Source organism: Emiliania huxleyi (genome assembly GCF_000372725.1).
Source record: "Emiliania huxleyi CCMP1516 unplaced genomic scaffold EMIHUscaffold_299, whole genome shotgun sequence".
Classification (NCBI taxonomy): Eukaryota; Haptophyta; order Isochrysidales; family Noelaerhabdaceae; genus Emiliania; species Emiliania huxleyi.
The window spans coordinates 9,758-29,133 of record NW_005199776.1 but is presented as its reverse complement, the minus strand read 5'-3'; the positions used below and the strand labels follow the sequence as shown (position 1 = coordinate 29,133).

The following is a 19,376-nucleotide window of genomic DNA, read 5'->3' as shown; positions in this document are numbered from 1 at the left end:
CCCTGGCGTCTTCCTCTGCGGCGGGTGGGGTGCTGGTAGGCGAAGAGGGGCACCCCCACTTGCCATACGCCGGCAACAAAGCTTCCCCTCCTATCACACCCTCCCCCCAGCCCCGGGCCACCCCCACCCCACCCCATCCACCTCGCCAGGCGCCCGAGGGGCTTCTCGAGTCAGAGTTTTTCCAGGACCCTCCGGTCGGCAAGGAAGGCAGTTCCGGCGGCCTTGCAGGACCGAGACGAGCCGAGACGGGCCGAGACGGGCCGAGAGGGACTGAGAGGGGCCGAGCCGAGCCGAGACGAGCCGAGACGACCCTTGTAGGCCCCCCGTAGGGAGTTGCATGCCGGTTTCTTATGCCGCCGGGCACTCTCACCCTCGGGGCCCGGGACAGGCACCAACCCCGCCGGCTGGAAGACCTACGGCAAGGGATTGCCGCCCCCCGTCCCCAAGAAGAAGTAGGCAGGTTGGCGTCGCGCTTTCACAGATCGGTGAGGCTCGGAGAGAAGGGCGCGTGCTGTTGTGTGCGTCGTGCCGGGGGGGGGGGGGGGGGCACGCGGGCGGCGGGTCGGCGGCTGCCGAAGTTTTCGATTGCGCATGGATCAGCCAGATCAGTGTCAACTACGCATCGTCTCTCCTCGGGAGAAGGGATTGGGAGGCCATGTCCCGTTTAATCCGATGTCCTCGCATGTCTGTCCTGGCCCCGGGGGCGGGCGGAGTGCCGGAGAGACTCTCCGATCCCGATTGAATGGGGGCCCCCGCCCCCACTGCCCATAGCCATACACAGCAGCCGTATATCTTAATTTATAACTTAATCCTTTGAGGACTATATTCCGTGTGCAGGGTCCATACACGTACATTTTGTCGTTTCACAAAACAGTGATCACGCTGTGATCACGGCGAGCTCGGGTGTGAGTGAGCGCAGTGGTGGGCAAGATCATGCGGCTATATTCTCGCTGTGCACGCCAAACGGGCTCGCGCGTAGGCGTACCCCCGCCAGACCGCCCGGAGGGCAATGGTCCTCTTCCTCGATGATGCTGCTCAGCGTGCGTACCCGCACGTCGGCACCCCGCGTCCTCCTCAGCATCCCGCCTCCCTCGCCTCCCGCCTCCCCTCCCGCTCCGCCCGTCGACACGGAGTGGTACGACTTTGAGCTCCAGAAGCGACGCCTCGCCAGCACAGCGGCCACCGCCATCGCGACCGGCGCGGCGATCGCCCCCGCGGCAAGAGCGCGGCTCGAGTCCGCCCACCCCCCCCCCCGGCTGCCCCCTGGTGCGAGGCGGCAGCCCTCACCGCCCGCTGCGCCGCCGCACGACGGCTCCCCCTCCTAACCCACGAGCACGCCCCCGAGTCAGGGGGGGGGGGGGGGGGGGCGGTCTCCCGCGTGTACAGAGGTGCGTATCAGAGACGCGGGCCGGCGTTCTGCATCTGGGAGGTGTGGGGTGGTGTGGCGGGGTATGGGGAGGTCTGGGTCGGTCTGCCGCATCTAGACCCCCCTCGCCCTCCCTCCGCGAGGGCCAGCCGGCCCGGCCTGGGCGGAGGGGCGGTGCTGCGCTGCCATGGGGCGGTACGGCAAATGCTGCGCCCGCTCGCCCTCTCGGGCGGCGTGCCCACGCGCAGCATGGGCCGGCGGCCGCGGCGGCGGCCGCGGCGGCGGCGGGATTGCGGCGGGATTGCGGCGGGATTGCTTGCAGCTCAGGTACTCTCCAAAGCCGCAGAAGCGGCAGGCGGACGAGTTGCCTGCGTTGCAGCCGAGCCCTCCTGAGAGCGGCGGGCGAGTGCCGGGGTTAGCCGGGTTCGGCCGGCGGTTGGCGGTCTAACTGAGATTTAGCCGAGCTTTGGCCGCTCGGAGGTGTGTGTGCGATTGGCTGTCTGGCTGACGGGGGCGGCGGGGCGCCTCCGCTCGAGCAGAGCAGGAGGGCCAGATCTCGGCTCAGTCTCGGCTCAATCTAGGCTAATATCGGCTCAATCTCGGCTCAAACTCGTCTAATCTCGGCTCAATCTCGGCTCAATCTCGGCTCAATCTCGGCTCAATCTCGGCTCAATCTCGGCTCAGCCTCGCCTCTGCTCAGGCAGACCACGTCCCGCTCGCACCACTCGGTCACTCCTCCGCACACCGCCGCCGGAGCCTCGCCGCAGCGTGCGCGCCGCAGCTCCTCGAGCCACTCTGCCTGCTCGAGGGAGGCGGGAGGCGAAGGAGGCGGCGGCGGTGACGGCGGCGAGGGGGGCGGCGGCGGCAGCGGCGGCGGCGGCGGCGGTAACGGCAGCAGCAGCGGCGGGGGCAGCGGCGGCGGCGGTGGCGGCGGCCACAGCGGCGGCGAGGGAGGCGGCAGCGATGACGGAGGTCGAGGCGGCGGCTGTAGCGGCGGCAACGGCGAGAGAGAGTGAGCCGTTCGTTCTCGGGCTGGAGGGCGCGGCGGAGGCAGGGTCGGCGGAGGTGGAGACGGAGGCGGAGGCAGCGGAGGAGGCAGCAGAGGCGGCGGCGGTCGAGGGGAGGACGCCGAAGCCTCCTCCTCCGTGGAATCACCCGAGCCATAGTCTCCCGGCAGCGACGGCGATGGTGGAGCTTCCGGCATGTGCAATCTAGGCGGCGAAGCAGAAGGAGTTGGACCGCGGGATGGCTGCGACGGGAGTGACGGCGACGCGGGCGGTGGTGCGAACGGCGAAGGCGTCGATGGCGGCAACAGTGGCGGCGGCGACTCGGGTAGCGGCGGCGACGGTGGCGACGGCGACGGCGGCGGCAACAGTGGCGGCGGCCACTCGGGTAGCGGCGGCGACGGTGGCGACGGCGACGGCGGCGGCGGCGACGGCGGCGGCGGCCGCTTTGCGCCACGGTGAGCAGCCCAGCGAGCTCCGCCCATGTCGCGGTGTCGGCGCCGCTTTGCGCCACAGGTCGGTGTATATTTCAAAATTCTTTTCTCGAGGTTCTCGAGGTGGATATCCTTTGGCCGCGTTGGGTAGCGAGGATTGGTGTAACCCGAGCCACGGAGGCGTGTTTTCTGACGGCCGACCGTCAGTGCACGGAGTTGCCCCTTCTCCGACTGCCCCGGCTAGTTCACGGGTTTCGCGGGAGTCTTTTAGCAACCGTCGGGCGACGACCCGGGGGCCAAAAACCCGGCGACGACGGCGCTCTGGATGGGGCGTGACCTCCTGCCTCCAACCTCCTTCCTTTTTGAGCAGGTGTGACGCCGCGCAAGCGACGCTCCGAGATCGCCCGAGATAGCGCGGCGCGGCCCCGAGATCGCCCGAGATAGCGCGAGATCGCCCGAGATAGCGCGGCGCGGCCCCGAGATCGCCCGAGATCGCGCGAGATCGCCCGAGATCGCGCGGCGCGGCCCGGGGCGGGGTGGATGGGTTGGGAGCGAGGGGGCGAAAGTGTTCAGTGCGGTAGATGGTAAGCTCGAGGCGCGTGAGCCGGACTTGGGAGCCGGACCACCCCCTCTTGTTATCTGCGTTGTTGAGCCAGGACTCAACATACTCGGGCTTTCATCCCAAACTGTCACTCCCCTTTCTCCCGGCCGAGGTGGGGCGCGCGCGGGGGCGCGGGTGTGCGGCGGGTGTGAGGGATGTCTGTGAGCCCGAGAGCGATATGCCATGTCCGCCTTGCGTTGTTTCATAACATCGAAGGCTAAGCTCAAATTCTTTTTGCTTGGCCTTTTTGCTTGGCCGTTCGCCGGGGTGGTAGGGTAGGTCTGGGCCCTCCCGTCGGGTTTTTCCCTCTCTCCACGCCGGAATTTTCACAACAGAAAAAGAAAATTTCCGGGGAAATCACGATGTCAACCCTCCCCAAGTGGGTGATCTGGAGAGAGATGCTTGTAGGGCTTCTCTCCTTGTAGGGCTTGAGAGTGGCCTGCCATGGCACAGGAAGGACTGTGGTTGCAGGAGAGTACCACCAGCCATCACTTTGTTGGTATAGTATACCCCACCTTCACCCATCCCCTGATTTCTTTTTTAGTTTCCCATAAGTAAGGTAGGTAGGTAGGTAGGTAGGTAGGGGCAGGGCAGGGGCCGGCCAGGTTTTTCCAGAATTTCAGCATGGCGTACGGCCAAGCAAGAAATACCTACACCTGCCACAGGCGGTTGTGTTGGGAGGTTGTGTGAAATCCCCAGGGCCTCCAGGGCTCGCACCTCAACCTCTCATAGACCAGCGCAAAGCGCCATAGGACGTATTTTCTTGTCAATACCTCAATCCTGTACCGTGTTTGTTATGACCCCCCCCAATGAACACACCAGTGAGGGTGCGAGACGATCGAGGGGTCCCGTACCATGCGGAATCGACCCTATCCAGTGCTCAAGTGCTCAAGGTCTGTGAAGCAGGTCGGATGTCGCAACACGATGGCCGAACGGCACGCTGCTGCGCCCCACGCCGCGGTGCGCGGCGGCGATGCTGGCGGCCTCGCTGCTGGCGATGCCAGCCGCGCCACTGGCACGTCGGTCGCCACTGTCACCACGTCTCTCGCCGCGGTGGAGCTCTGCGACGAGGACGTGGCAATGCGCTGCTCTGCTCAAAGCGATGCTGGCTCTGCTGCCGACCCTGAGTGGGAGGCAGTGCTGGCGCAGCTGCTAGCAGAGGAAGCAGAGGAAGAGGAGCTCTGCTGCCGCTTCGAGCGCTGTGGCGACGACTCCGACGACGGGGGTGGGACAACTACAGTGAGGAGGAGGAGGAGGAGGATGGCCATGCTGCTGTGCAGGGCGTGGCTGGGAAGGTGGACGAGTCGCTCGAGCGTCGGGACGAGCGGGCTTGCGCCACTGGTGGAGGATTCAGTATGCCGCAGGCGGCTCCCACCTCGATGGGTTATCACTCCTGCGACTGCATCGAAGAGGGCTTCAACATTCAACAAACAGGAATCGAGGGTGACCGCATGTCTGCATCAGACGTGTCATCCGTCCCGATCGTGACCAACCAAAGCCACCCCTCTTCTAAGATCCGCGCTTGCCCGGATCCTGAACCCTCTGCCGCTCCCAGCCGTGCTCGCCGAGCCTCCGCCGCCTCCACCTCCGCCTTCAATCTCAATGTCCCACCCCCCTGCGCGCGGGCCTTCTAGGCCCGCGGGTAGTCTCCCCCCATCCCCAGGGCCTCCAGGGCTCGCACCTCAACCTCTCACAGACCAGCGCAAAGCGCCATAGGACGTATTTTCTTGTCAATAACAAGGTCTGTGAACCCTGGCACATGTATGTTGTAGGTGGATTGTCCAAAATACGTCAGCCTCGCCCGCCCGCCCGCCCGAAGAGTTTACCCACCCTTTCTACCTTAGAGCATGACGATTGTGCTCGCTACATAAGCTCTGTCCAAAATGGTGTATGAGCGTGGCCGTGTTTAATATGAGTAGTAAGTTGTTAGTTAGTCAGATAGAGCTGTATGTGCCGACTTCGGGGATCTTCGGGTGCTCGGCTTCGTGTGCGCCGCTACTGGAAGTGCGCGCATGTGCAGAAAGTGTGTGTAGGAGGCGCTACCTGTAGGGCTGGGCACCGTCTCCTGCTAGCTTTCCCTTTCGTCGATACCGGCTCCCTCCCCCCCCCCGAGTCGGGTAGCTTTTCAAAAGAAGAAAAATACACGCCAGCCAGCAGCCCGGACCGGCACAGCTTACAATTGTTGCCTGCAATTACAGATGATGTATATACACACATATGTCTCTCGCCGACCAGGCACTCGACGACCCGGTGGCTTTCGCCGACCAGATGCTCGCCGACCAGACGGCGACGCTCTCGCCGACCGGCTCCGAGACTCTGGACGTGGGCGGCTGGCAGGTCGTCGTCACCGACGGGCACGTGGTGCTGCCCGAGGGCATGACGCACCTGCCGGACAAGGCGTTCCAGGACCGCACTCCTCTCGTCTCGGTCGCCTTCCCGCGCAGCCTTGCCTCCATCGGCAGCAGCGCCTTCGAGGGCTGCTCCTCGCTCGTCTCCATCGACCTCCCCGCCAGCCTCGTCGCCATCAACAACCACGCCTTCCGCCGCTGCTCCGCCCTCTCCTCCGTCACCCTCCCCGCCGGCCTCACCTCCATCGGCATGGGCGCCTTCGCCCACTGCCCCTTCATCACCACCGTCACCTTCCCCGCCGGCCTCACCTCCATCGGCCCCAGCGCCTTCCACCTCTGCTCCTCTCTCACCCACGTCACCCTCCCTGCCGGCCTCACCTTCATCGGCGAGGCCTCCTTCTTCCGCTGCGCCTCTCTCACCCGTGTCACCTTCTCTGCCGGCCTCACTTCCATCAGCAGCGCTGCCTTCGCCGGCTGCTCCGCCCTCTCCTCCGCCACCCTCCCCGCCGGTCTCACCTTCATCGGCGACTGCGCCTTCGACCGCTGCTCCGCCCTCACCACCGTCACCCTCCCCGCCGGCCTCACCTCCATCGGCGACGCCGCCTTCGAAGGCTGCCCCTCGCTCGCCTCCGTCACCGTGCCAACCACCTGCGAGATCGGCGCGGCCTTCGACCCCACGACCACCGTCGTCCGCCTCTCGCCTGCGAGCATGTGCGCGCAGGCCAGGGCGGCGGAGGCGGCGGCAAGAGAGGCCGAGATGGCGGAGGCGGCGGCGGCGGCGGATCGGAACGCGGAAGCGCTTCTGGCGGATGAGGAGGCGGAGAAGGAGGCGGAGCAGCGCGCCAAGGAGCGCAAGGCCAAGAAGAAGAAGAAGAAGAAGAAGGGCAGCGGCGGAGGGAGCGGCGCTGGGCCGTCGCAGGAGCCGGAAGGCGAGGAGGCGGAGGCGGTTGCGGCGGCGGAGGGGGGGGCGATGGCGGCGGCGGAGGAGGCGGAGCTGGCGGCGGCGCTCCAGGAGAGCGCGAGGCTGGAGGAGGAGAGGCGGGTGGCGGAGGAGCAGCCGCCCCAGCCGGAGGCGCCGCCGAGGGAGGAGGAGCCGCCCGCGGCCGACTTCATCTGCCCCATCACGACCGAGGTGATGAGCGACCCGGTGATGGCGACGGACGGCCATTCCTACGAGCGGAAGCAGATCGAGCGCTGGCTTACGACCAAGTCGACGAGCCCGATGACGGGCGAGGCGCTCGAGCATAGCATCCTCACCCCAAACCACGCGCTGCGCGGGCGGATTCGAGAGTGGCAAGAGGTGCATCGTTGAGCGGTTCAAGGAATTTTCCGCACACTCCAAGGCGAAAGAAAAATATCGAACCATAATAATTATGGCCGTCGACTCACTCGACTGTCTCCCCGTCCGCCTGAAGACTCCTGAGTCCTGTCTGGCACAGGCAGGCCGGACTTCCGTTCACTGTGTTCTTTCTCCAGACTCTCGGGGTCGCGCGCTATGTGTAAACATATCGACCACACGAGAGGTCGTAGAACGCAGAAGAAGCGGCGCCCCGAACGGACTGCACCGCCACTGGCACTGCGCACAGAAGGCGTCGCTCGGAGCCTCTGAGCAGAGGGACAACACCCCACATACACATCGAGCTTTTGCAGGGCGGGGAGAGATCAAACATATGTGTCAGAAAGCGACAATCCCCCATTGAAAGAAAAACTTCGGGCCCTTTTTCTTCCCAACCAGCTCTGATCCCCGGGGGACTCGAACATTGTCGCAGATTAGTGTCACGCTCGCTCGCTCGCGAAGGTTTGGAGTTTCTGTGACACTTCGCTTCGACTCCACAGCAGGTTCAACCCAGACATATTTCAAAGAGGACACTGTCTCTCGCCGTCCAGGCACTCGACGACCCGGTGGCTTTCGCCGACCAGATGCTCGCCGACCAGACGGCGCACTCGCCGACCGGCTCCGAGACTCTGGACGTGGGCGGCTGGCAGGTCGTCGTCACCGACGGGCACGTGGTGCTGCCCGAGGGCATGACGCACCTGCCGGACAAGGCGTTCCAGGACCGCACCTCTCTCGTCTCGGTCGCCTTCCCGCGCAGCCTTGCCTCCATCGGCAGCAGCGCCTTCGAGGGCTGCTCCTCGCTCTCCTCCATCGACCTCCCTGCCAGCCTCACCGCCATCAACAACCACGCCTTCCGCCGCTGCTCCGCCCTCTCCTCCGTCACCCTCCCCGCCGGCCTCACCTCCATCGGCATGGGCGCCTTCGCCCACTGCCCCTTCATCACCACCGTCACCTTCCCCGCCGGCCTCACCTCCATCGGCCCCAGCGCCTTCCACCTCTGCTCCTCTCTCAACCACGTCACCCTCCCCGCCGGTCTCACCTTCATCGGCGAGGCCGCCTTCTTCCGCTGCGCCTCTCTCACCCGTGTCACCTTCCCTGCCGGCCTCACTTCCATCAGCTGCGCTGTCTTTTCCGGCTGCTCCGCCCTCGCCCGCGTCATCCTCCCCGCCGGTCTCACCTCCATCGGCGACTGCGCCTTCGACGCCTGCGAGGCCCTCGGCTCCGTCACCCTCCCCGCCAGCCTTACCTCCATCGGCGAAGCCGCCTTCGAAGGCTGCCCCTCGCTCGCCTCCGTCACCGTGCCAACCACCTCTGAGATCGGCGACGCGGCCTTCGACCCCACGACTACCGTCGTCCGCCTCTCGCCTGCGAGCATGTGCGCGCAGGCCAGGGCGGCGGAGGCGGCGGCAAGAGAGGCCGAGATGGCGGAGGCGGCGGCGGCGGCGGATCGGAACGCGGAAGCGCTTCTGGCGGATGAGGAGGCGGAGAAGGAGGCGGAGCAGCGCGCCAAGGAGCGCAAGGCCAAGAAGAAGAAGAAGAAGAAGGGCAGCGGCGGAGGGAGCGGCGCTGGGCCGTCGCAGGAGCCGGAAGGCGAGGAGGCGGAGGCGGTTGCGGCGGCGGAGGGGGGGGCGATGGCGGCGGCGGAGGAGGCGGAGCTGGCGGCGGCGCTCCAGGAGAGCGCGAGGCTGGAGGAGGAGAGGCGGGTGGCGGAGGAGCAGCCGCCCCAGCCGGAGGCGCCGCCGAGGGAGGAGGAGCCGCCCGCGGCCGACTTCATCTGCCCCATCACGACCGAGGTGATGAGCGACCCGGTGATGGCGACGGACGGCCATTCCTACGAGCGGAAGCAGATCGAGCGCTGGCTCACGACCAAGTCGACGAGCCCGATGACGGGCGAGGCGCTCGAGCATAGCATCCTCACCCCAAACCACGCGCTGCGCGGGCGGATTCGAGAGTGGCAAGAGGTGCATCGTTGAGCGGTTCAAGGAATTTTCCGCACACTCCAAGGCGAAAGAAAAAGATCGAACCATAATAATTATCGCCGTCGACTCACTCGACTGTCTCCCCGTCCGCCTGAAGACTCCTGAGTCCTGTCTGGCACAGGCAGGCCGGACTTCCGTTCACTGTGTTCTCCAGACTCTCGGGGTCGCGTTATGTGTAAACATATCGACCACACGAGAGGTCGTAGAACGCAGAAGAAGCGGCGCCCCGAACGGACTGCACCGCCACTGGCACTGCGCACAGAAGGCGTCGCTCGGAGCCTCTGAGCAGAGGGACAACCCCACATATATACTTTTTGCAGGGCGGGGAGAGATGAAAAATAAATGTGTCAGAAAGCGACAATCCCCCATTGAAAGAAAAACTTGGGGCCCTTTTTCTTCCCAACCAGCTCTGATCCCCGGGGGACTCGAACATTGTCGCAGATTAGTGTCACGCTCGCTTCGCTCGCGAACTTTTGCGAGTTCTCTGACACTTCGCTTCGACGCCACAGCAGGTTCAACGCGGACATATTTTCAAAGAGGACACTGTCTCTCGCCGTCCAGGCACTCGACGACCCGGTGGCTTTCGCCGACCAGATGCTCGCCGACCAGACGGCGCACTCGCCGACCGGCTCCGAGACTCTGGACGTGGGCGGCTGGCAGGTCGTCGTCACCGACGGGCACGTGGTGCTGCCCGAGGGCATGACGCACCTGCCGGACAAGGCGTTCCAGGACCGCACCTCTCTCGTCTCGGTCGCCTTCCCGCGCAGCCTTGCCTCCATCGGCAGCAGCGCCTTCGAGGGCTGCTCCTCGCTCTCCTCCATCGACCTCCCTGCCAGCCTCACCGCCATCAACAACCACGCCTTCCGCCGCTGCTCCGCCCTCTCCTCCGTCACCCTCCCCGCCGGCCTCACCTCCATCGGCATGGGCGCCTTCGCCCACTGCCCCTTCATCACCACCGTCACCTTCCCCGCCGGCCTCACCTCCATCGGCCCCAGCGCCTTCCACCTCTGCTCCTCTCTCACCCACGTCACCCTCCCCGCCGGTCTCACCTTCATCGGCGAGGCCGCCTTCTTCCGCTGCTCCTCTCTCACCCGTGTCGCCTTCCCTGCCGGCCTCACTTCCATCAGCTGCGCTGTCTTTTCCGGCTGCTCCGCCCTCGCCCGCGTCATCCTCCCCGCCGGTCTCACCTCCATCGGCGACTGCGCCTTCGACGCCTGCGAGGCCCTCGGCTCCGTCACCCTCCCCGCCAGCCTTACCTCCATCGGCGAAGCCGCCTTCGAAGGCTGCCCCTCGCTCGCCTCCGTCACCGTGCCAACCACCTCTGAGATCGGCGACGCGGCCTTCGACCCCACGACTACCGTCGTCCGCCTCTCGCCTGCGAGCATGTGCGCGCAGGCTAGGGCGGCGGAGGCGGCGGCAAGAGAGGCCGAGATGGCGGAGGCGGCGGCGGCGGCGGATCGGAACGCGGAAGCGCTTCTGGCGGATGAGGAGGCGGAGAAGGAGGCGGAGCAGCGCGCCAAGGAGCGCAAGGCCAAGAAGAAGAAGAAGAAGAAGGGCAGCGGCGGAGGGAGCGGCGCTGGGCCGTCGCAGGAGCCGGAAGGCGAGGAGGCGGAGGCGGTTGCGGCGGCGGAGGGGGGGGCGATGGCGGCGGCGGAGGAGGCGGAGCTGGCGGCGGCGCTCCAGGAGAGCGCGAGGCTGGAGGAGGAGAGGCGGGTGGCGGAGGAGCAGCCGCCCCAGCCAGAGCAGGCGCCGCCGAGAGAGGAGGAGCCGCCCCAGCCAGAGGCGCCGCCGAGGGAGGAGGAGCCGCCGCCGGCCGACTTCATCTGCCCCATCACGACCGAGGTGATGAGCGACCCGGTGATGGCGACGGACGGCCATTCCTACGAGCGGAAGCAGATCGAGCGCTGGCTCACGACCAAGTCGACGAGCCCGATGACGGGCGAGGCGCTCGAGCATAGCATCCTCACCCCAAACCACGCGCTGCGTGGGCGGATTCGAGAGTGGCAAGAGGTGCATCGTTGAGCGGTTCAAGGAATTTTCCGCACACTCCCAGGCGAAAGAAAAGTCTCGAACCACAACAATTATGGCCCTCGACTCACTCGACTGTCTCGTCGGGACTCCTTCGGCTTCGCAGACGCAGTCCTGTCTGGCACAGGCAGGCCGGACTTCCGTTCACTGTGTTCTTTCTCCAGACTCTCGGGGTCGCGCGCTATGTGTAAACATATCGACCACACGAGAGGTCGTAGGACGCAGAAGAAGCGGCGCCCCGAACGGATTGCACCGGCGCCCCTCGGTCTCCACAAAAGCCTTCGAGACGCGGTCATGCAGCCCGGGCCGCCACCGGTGAGCAGGTCTAGGCCACGCGAGGCGATCAGCTGGCCCAGCGGGACGGCGAGCTTCTCGTGCTCTGCTGCCGACGCGCCCATCACCCCTACTACGCGCCGCCGCCTGCGCGCCGCCATCGGACCCGGGTTTGAGATATAACTACGCCGGTGAGCTGTGAACAGACGATTTCGGGCCCGGGGTTGTGCGTTTATGTGAACAGACGCACTTGCCTTGGGGGCAAGTACCCAAATCCGCTAGGTTGGGCGTGCTTTCACAGCCTCACGAGAGTAAGATAAAACGCCCGCGGCACAGAATTTTAAACAACAAAACTCCTTCGGGCGACACTGGGCACGGGACTGGCGCGCACTGGCACCAACACAGGTATGCATGACACCTACGTCGAGTGGGTGGAGCGGACGCAGAAGCTCAACGGCGTCCGGTACAACACACACGCCGAGAGAGTTTCGCGAAAGCGGTCCATCAGCCTACCCCGTACCTTCTCACACTGCCTCAGGTACACCTACACCGGCCTCCTGGAGAAGGCCGTATCGGCTACGAACAAACACGTCTATGTTTATGTGACGGCAGACGAGTGGAGACACTTCTACTTCGACCGTGGCGGGGGGTGCGGCCTGCGAGGGCTGAACCTGCTGCCCTCCACGACGCATCTCAACACGTCCGCGTGCTCCTGGTACAACTATCGGGCGAAGTCGCGCTACGTGGAGGCCTGTGGCTGGGGCGACAATCCGGAGACCGACGTGCCGTGCGCCGACACAATGGTCCCCTGTGACGCCGACAGGACCACGATGAGTCGCGAGTATGTCTACTTTGTCCGCGTGGAAGAGGAGCTGATGCGGGTCATCGATATGGACCCGCCCCCACTCAATGACTCGGCCTGGCAAAACGTGAAGGACAAAATGAAGCTGAAGGACACCTACCACTCGACTCAACCAGCCTGGGACTCGACCTACACCAACGGAGGCACCGGCCTCCTCGCACGCGTGTTCGCGTGGGACGCCTCCGCGCTCGAGGAGGACTCGTCCAAGCGGCTGGTGAAGCCTCAGTTCTGGACAACGGCGACTCCCTTCTACGAGGAGCGCCTGGTCGGATCCACCGATAGGGACGGATTCAAACACGCCGACGACTGGTCCCGCATCCTTGGCTTGACCTCCGAGCAATCCTCGGCGATGCTGGTGGAGCTGAGCGGCAAACTGGTCGTTCCTGGCTCGGGCCCGGTCAAGTTCACTTTCAAGTGCCACTCGGGGTGCAACGTGTACCTTGACGGCGCGAGCCTGACCGAGGGTCCGGTCCTCGACGGCTCGCAGAACGTCAAGGGGATGCAGATGACGGCAGGCGTGTACGACTGGCGCATCGAGTTCGTCAAGCGGCCGTCCGATGGTAGCGACCCGACGTTGTCGTTTATCGTGCGGAATAGCACCACTGGCGTCGAAACCTATCACGTCGAGACTTTTGGGCCGGGCGTCCGCAGCTTCCGCGTGAGGGTCAAGGTGGAGAGAGGCATCGACGGATCGACCGCCGCGGCTCACCCCGAGGGAGCTGTGGTCACCTCGCCCATCTACAAGGGGTGCGCCTCCTCGCACGGCCGCACACTGAGCTCGCCACCGTTGGCGTGCCTTCCTCCTGCGCCGAGGCGTATCCCAGTGCTCGCCCCTCAGGTCAAGCTCCAACACGTGCAGCGCGGGCCACCCCGACGGCGGCGCAACGAAGCTGATCTACTATGCGGAGAAGACCGAGGAGGGCATGAGTTCCTGGGGTGAAGTTCTCGCCGCCAACATGCAAGACTCTCCGGGTATCGACGGCTGGTACTACGACTCAAGTGGATTCTCGCTGCCGTCCTTCAACATGGGCGACACCAAGGGCCGCGGCGCGAGGCCATGGAACTTCGACACCAACGCGCCGCTCACCGACGACGAGAACTTTCTGGCGTATGAGGTCCAGTACTCAACGATGCAGAAAGTCGCGCACGAGGTCACAGGGCGGTACCCCATATTTGTCGCCAATGGCAACGGACCTCGCTACAACGACACCGTCTTCGACTCGTTTTTGTTCCCGGGCGGCATCATCCCGGCGGGCATCTTTGGCCACACGGAGGCGGGCTTCAAGCGGTACGGCAATCTCCTTTCTTCCGCCAGGGACGTCCTCGTATTAGTAGATATTAGTGAAATCCGGACGACGCAACTTAGGCGACAAGTGGCTCCAGGGCATGAAGTCCAACCTCTACCAATTCCAGCGGAACCTCGGCGTCTCGATGCAGTGCAAGTCCACCGGGCATAAGATGTTTCCGAATGAACAAGCCTTCACCTACGCCCAGGCGGCGCTGATGGTGAAGATCTCCGAGTTTTGCTGGGGTGGCTATCTGCTGAGCAAGGTTGCCGGCAACCACACGCCGCAGATCGAGTGGGACTTGAGTTGGTTCAGCGGCATTTTTGACTGGCACAAGGACGGTGTTCACCGGCGCGACGACACCTTCGCGAGCGACTACGAAACGCCGGCCTTCTTTCGCTACCCCCTTGGCGATCCGGTTGAGACCATCCACCACGCAGACTGGCCCGAGATCAGTTACCGTGTGGCGCCGCACACCTTTGCCAGGCGATTCGAAAACGGCATCGTGCTTGTAAACCCATATGACGACACTGGCGAGGACGAGGAGGATATCGAAAACAACGAGGGGGTCGGCAACATGACAGACGCAACTGGCGTGAATGACGACAACATCACGCTGTCCGACAAGATGATTGATGCGGGCACGGGGCTGGTGCTCGACCACTTGACCGTCAAGGAGGGCACTTCGCGTTTCCTGCTCAGCAGGAAGAAGCTCCGGCACGGCAACGACGCCATCTTAAATGGCGACAAGCAGTACGTTCCTGCATACCGCTCAATGGGGCTCAATGATCACGGCGAGGAACTCGGATGACGACGTCGCGGAGTTGCCCTCGTGGGCGCAAACGCGAAACGGTGTGCCGGTCGGTCCCCCTGAAAAAGACGGTTCTTTGCACTTTGGAAGAAGCCAGTGCCAGTGCCAGTGCCGGTATCCGCGGCGTCATCGGCGGGATACGGCGGGATACGGCGGGATACGTACGGCAGGATACGGTGGGATACCGTAAAGCCGTACCGCGTACGGCTTTACGGTGGTGCTCGGTGGGATAGTCGGGAGATACGGTTGGAGTCCGTGACGCGTGAGATGCACTGTAGATAAGTAAGTTAGGGACTAGGGGAGAATAAAGGGTGTGGATGCTGGGTTGAACATAATCGGGGGACGCGACCCACCTCGCCACAGACGGTCCCGCGCCTCGCCGCTATGACGGCCACACGACCGCAGCTCGTGTGCGTGTGGCCGTCTTTGTCCGGAGTGAAAAGTCCAACGCGTTCGTCGGTGATGGTGTCCCCCAACCTGCGCCGCGCTCGGCGAACCTCGACAGCGCTTTCGGTGGCATGCAGCTCTTTGCGACAGAAGCCTGGAGAGCAGCTCCTCTGCTGCTCACACACTCTGCACAGCTGACACAGCCTACTGTGCGGCTGCCACAGCTGTGACAGCGATGGGCTCGCCCTCACTGGCCCTCAGTCACTTGTGCTGCGGCTTGTGTGAGCGACACTGCTCGGCGACTGCCGGCACACTGTGAGACCATGGGTGTGAGGTAAAACCACGTTACTACCAGCGCTTGGTCACATCGGCCCCGAGGTCAGATCCATCTACTCTGTTGATGACAAGACTTGTCTACCGGCTGGAGCCGAGCAGGAGGGCCCGGCGCACAACCCCTGTTCAACTCACCCTCCACACCCCGTATGCTGTCATCAATGTTAACATCAAAACGTCACTCGTCAGATATTACACGCACACATCGGCAAGGAGTATAAGCCGTGGGCTTCCGGAGCCCCCCCCAAATGAAAACGTTGGTGTCCCTCGCCACATCACGGGCATTTCGCATGGAACTATAAGCTGGCCCTGAGCGATGCGAGCGCCTGCCGCTCGATCGTGCGGCGGTGGCCCTTCTTCACTGCCGACGGCCAATCGGCGTCGTCCATCGCTGACAGGGAGAGCAACGAGTCGAAGCCGTCGTCGATCAGGAGCTCGGCGTAGTGCGCCGCGTCCGCCTCCGCGATGATGCACTCGTCCATCAACCAGCGAGTGAGCGCGCCCTCCCTCTCGCTAGCGGCCGCCGCCGCCGCCGTTTCCGCCGTGATGGGTGCGGGCGAAGGCGCTCCTGCTCGCTCGGCAGTCCTAGCGGCCAGCTCCCTCCGCACTCGTTCGATCTCCTCCTGCAGCACCTCGATCCGCTCCTCGTCCTCGACCGCGTCCTCGACCTCCCGCCCTGCCTGCAGGACCTCGGCGGCCCAAGCCCCCGCCCCTCGGCGGGCTCGGCGGCGGCCGTCACCCTCCGCCTCCTCGTCGTGCAGCCTCAAGCTTCGCGCCACCACCGAATCGGTGGAGCTCGCCCAGTATGGCTCGACCGCCACCTCCTCGTCCTCGTCCTCGGGCTCGGCGCCGCTCACCTGCTGGCTGTCGCTGCGGCGGCGGCTGAGGCCGGGAGCCTTGTCCACAACGCCCGAGAGCGACGACCACAACGCCTCGCGCTGGTCGCGCACCTGCGGTGCGGCACGGTACGCTTCTCCACACGCACAAGGTGGTGGGGCAAGGGCAGGCTGGCCCTCGCGACTCCACGTCTCTCTAAACGGCAGGAGCCCCGCGGCGTTAAAAGTGCAGGGCCCGGCGCGCATGAGTGAGCGGTGGTGGCGGGGGGGGGGGGGGGGGTCGCGCACCTCCTCCACAACGTCGGACAGCAGCGAGGGCGTGCGCCGCCACGTATTGTTGCGCGCGGAGTCGGCCCGCACTAGCGAGATCTTCTCTTCTCGCCTCTTGCCTGCGCGATAGCCGACGGTCACCACCCAGACCAGCGCGGCCGCGCAGGCGAGCAAGCCCCCTCCCATCGCCCAGTAGCTCGACGCGACCACTCTGCCGATGGCCTCGCTCACTCTCCAAAGCTTCGCGTCGACATTGAGCGCCCCCCATTGCGGTGGCAAGGGCGGCGGACTGAACGGCGGTGACAGCGGCGGCGGACTGGCCGGCAGCGGTTGTGAAGGCGGCGATGGCGCCATGGGCGGCGGCGGAGACGAAGGCGGCATGATCGGCGGCGGCAGCGATGGAGGCGGCTGGGAAGGCGCTGGTGATGGCGGCGGTGGCGAATGCGGGCGCGGCGGCGGTAAGGGTGGCGGCATCGGTGGCGTCTGCACCATGACGCAGCCGACATCATATGGCGTGAGGCACAGCTTGCGCGCACTTGCGATGTAGTCGGCACAACACAGCTTGCGGCCGCCGCGGCGTGTGTGGCAGGCGGCGTCGCTGCCGCACCTCTCGCAGAAGTCAGCGCAACATGCGGTTTCCATAAAGTTGGGCGCGACGCTCCCGACAGTGAACGAGAGGGAGTAGCTGATGCCACAGGCACACCGGCTGGCTCCCGGGTCCGAGCCGGCAGCGCATCGCCGCCGGGGGGGCATGCTACTGAGCGGCAGCGAGGGGGGCGGCAACGGGGGCAGCGGGAATGACGGAGAAGGCGGAGGCGGCCGGCGGGGTGGGTGAGCAGGCGGCGACGGCAGAGGCGGCCGGCGGGGTGGGTGAGCAGGCGGCGACGGCGGAGGGAGCGGAGGGGATGGCGGCGGTGGCAGAGTGGGAGGAGGAGATGACGGCGGCAGCGGCGGTGACAACGGCAGCGGCGGCTGCCGTGGAGGCAGCGGTGGCGGCGGCGAAGGTGGTGACGAGGGCGGAAAGGGTGGCGGTGGCTGACGTGGAGGCGGACGGGGCGGCGGAAGGGGCGGCGGCGGCGGACGGGGTGGCGTTAGGGGCGGCGGCGGCCGAGGGGGTGGCGGAAGCGGCGGCCGGGGTGGAGGCGACGGCGACGGTGGCGGAGTGGGTGGAGCTGGTGGTGGCGGGTACGGCGGCCACGGCATCCTGCCCGTTCTGCACAACCCCGGACGCTGTTCACACAAAACACAACCCCGGACCCAAGACGCACGCTGTTCACATCCTAACGTCTCAAGAAGGGAGAGACAGCAACGACAGCCAGAGGTCAGCGCTGGACACGGCTTTTCACGGAAAGCAGAACCCACGGGACCGAAATCGCACACACAGTCTCAAAGCTCATAACCGAGCGAGAAACAGGCCTTTCGCAGCCCTCACGTGCTATCATCATAAAACATTTTTTTTCGCACACGCTAGCGACGCCCGAACAGCGGCTGCGTGCAAAGGCGCCCTGACCACCGCGCTTCCCGCCCCGCTTCCCCTCGAGCGCGCGTTCACGCGGGCTCCGCGGCCCGCCAGCCCGCCAAGCCTTCACCTCCCCCTATCACACGCACCTGCACGTGCTCGAGCGCAATTTTGGACTCACCAGGTACACCTGCGCGTACGGCCGATGGCCATGAATCCGGGCGAGGAGGACGGCTACACCTCCGTCCTCGAGATCGACGAGTCGCTCAGCCTGCTCGAGCGCGTCAAATACTACAGTCAGTCCGCGGTCGCGGTGCAGAGGCTCGTGCATGTGCAGGAGCTGGGCGCCTGCGCGGAGGAGATCGGGCCCGCGGCGGCGCTGTCCGAGCTGGTCCCGCTCCTCAAGGACGTCAGCTGCGACGCCGAGCTGAGCGTGCGGCAGGCGCTAGCTGAGCAGCTGGTGCCGCTCTGCGCTGTCCTGATGAAGGCCCCGGAGGAGAGCGCCGAAGTGGAGGGCGAGGAGACGAGCGCGCACGCCGTCGTGGTCGAGACGTGCGTCCCGCTCCTGAGCGCGATGCTGACGGCGGGCGGCGGCCAGGAGCTGGCCGGCGGCGGATCTGCGCAGCTCATCGACGCTGCGGCCGAGGCCCTGGTCGCCATTGCGGCGCTGCTGCCGGCGGACGAGGTCGGCAAGGAGACGAGAGGTGTGAACAGCGTCTCTTCACACCCACTGTTGTGAATAGGCGGACGAGGTCGGCACGACCGTGTTGACTGCGGTGCTCACGCTGGCGCACGACCCTAGAAGCGGAATACGTGTTCATGTCTCCCAACCAGCGCCCGAGAGGACACGGATTCCGCCGTATTGGGTCGTATTCCGCCGTATTCACTGTCTTCCTATCCGTCGTATTCACGCGGTGCTCTGAACACACTGCACGAGATCGCCTTCCCGCCCCGAGGTTGGCGCATTCAGCGCGTAGGCGCACGACGACGAGTCGGAGGAGAACCGGGTGGTCGCGACGCAGCTGCTTGGCTCGCTCGCGCCGGTCGTGAGCGCCGAGCTCTGCTGCCAGTTTGTGCTGCCCGAGGTCATCACACACACACACACACACACACATACACACGCGCACACACACACGCACGCACGCACACACACGCACACACACACACACACGCGCACACACACACACACACACACACACACACACACACACACACACACACACACACACGCGCGCGCACGCACACACACACACGCGCGCGCACACACACACACACATCGCACCGCTCACCCACGCGCACTGGGCCTTGCCCTTCGAATGCCGTGGGGCTCCTGTCTTCTAGACGTCGAGTCGCGAGGGCCTGCCTGGCCCTCGCCCCACCACCTCGTGTGTGTTGAGAGGTTTACTCGCCTTCCTTCCCTTAGGTCATCTCCCTCGCCGACGATCCCGTTTTCCGCGTGCGCAAGGTTGCCGCGCTGAAGCTCGGTGGGCTGACCGCCGCGGTTGGGGCGGAGCTCGCGCAGGCGCGGCTGCTGTCCGTGTACGAGGCGCTCGCCGCCGACGACATTTGGGGCGTGCGCAAGGCGTGCGTGGAGTCGTTGCCGGAGATTGCAAACGCGCTGCCGGTCGATGTGCGCGCCGAGCGGCTGGTGCCGCTGCTGCGTTCGCTGTACGAGGACGGGTCGCGTTGGGTCCGCATCTGCGCGTGCCAGGTCGCTGCCTCCCCGCCGCTCTCCTGCAGTCCTCCTCTTTCTCTCTCTCTTC

At 65.5% G+C, this 19,376-nt stretch overlaps 5 protein-coding genes across 5 annotated transcripts in view; all 5 read left to right on the top strand.

Annotated features, from left to right (window-relative positions):
• The window catches only part of EMIHUDRAFT_239930 (hypothetical protein), a gene marked incomplete at both ends in the record, with an annotated part of 3,156 nt that extends 2,700 nt beyond the window's left edge, over nucleotides 1–456 (top strand). The window contains 2 exons of the mRNA XM_005775605.1: nucleotides 150–210; nucleotides 389–456. Of these exons, the coding sequence (XP_005775662.1) occupies nucleotides 150–210; nucleotides 389–456 (129 nt within the window). The remainder of the gene's footprint in view (nucleotides 1–149; nucleotides 211–388) is intronic.
• A 3,873-nt stretch (nucleotides 457–4,329) lies between these two features.
• On the top strand, nucleotides 4,330–5,276 carry EMIHUDRAFT_239928 (hypothetical protein; the record flags this gene model as incomplete). Its single annotated transcript, XM_005775604.1, has 4 exons — nucleotides 4,330–4,630; nucleotides 4,753–4,889; nucleotides 5,069–5,146; nucleotides 5,250–5,276. 4 exons carry the CDS (start codon nucleotides 4,330–4,332, stop codon nucleotides 5,274–5,276), a joined length of 543 nt encoding a protein of 180 aa, XP_005775661.1.
• Nucleotides 5,277–6,003: 727 nt separating this feature from the next.
• EMIHUDRAFT_74523 (hypothetical protein) lies at nucleotides 6,004–10,388 on the top strand (the record flags this gene model as incomplete). Its single annotated transcript, XM_005775603.1, has 3 exons — nucleotides 6,004–6,438; nucleotides 7,878–8,441; nucleotides 9,705–10,388. Coding segments are annotated over 3 exons (1,683 nt in total), but the record flags the coding sequence as incomplete, so codon positions are not given.
• Nucleotides 10,389–10,877: 489 nt separating this feature from the next.
• Nucleotides 10,878–11,078, top strand: EMIHUDRAFT_60238 (hypothetical protein; the record flags this gene model as incomplete). The annotated part of the gene is made up of 1 exon (XM_005775602.1): nucleotides 10,878–11,078. A coding segment is annotated over one exon (201 nt), but the record flags the coding sequence as incomplete, so codon positions are not given.
• Nucleotides 11,079–17,637: 6,559 nt separating this feature from the next.
• The window catches only part of EMIHUDRAFT_469577 (hypothetical protein), a 5,698-nt gene continuing 3,959 nt past the window's right edge, over nucleotides 17,638–19,376 (top strand). The window contains exons 1-5 of the mRNA XM_005775601.1: nucleotides 17,638–17,654; nucleotides 17,798–18,298; nucleotides 18,366–18,401; nucleotides 18,591–18,698; nucleotides 19,037–19,324. Of these exons, the coding sequence (XP_005775658.1) occupies nucleotides 17,819–18,298; nucleotides 18,366–18,401; nucleotides 18,591–18,698; nucleotides 19,037–19,324 (912 nt within the window). The 5' untranslated portion in view covers nucleotides 17,638–17,654; nucleotides 17,798–17,818. The remainder of the gene's footprint in view (nucleotides 17,655–17,797; nucleotides 18,299–18,365; nucleotides 18,402–18,590; nucleotides 18,699–19,036; nucleotides 19,325–19,376) is intronic.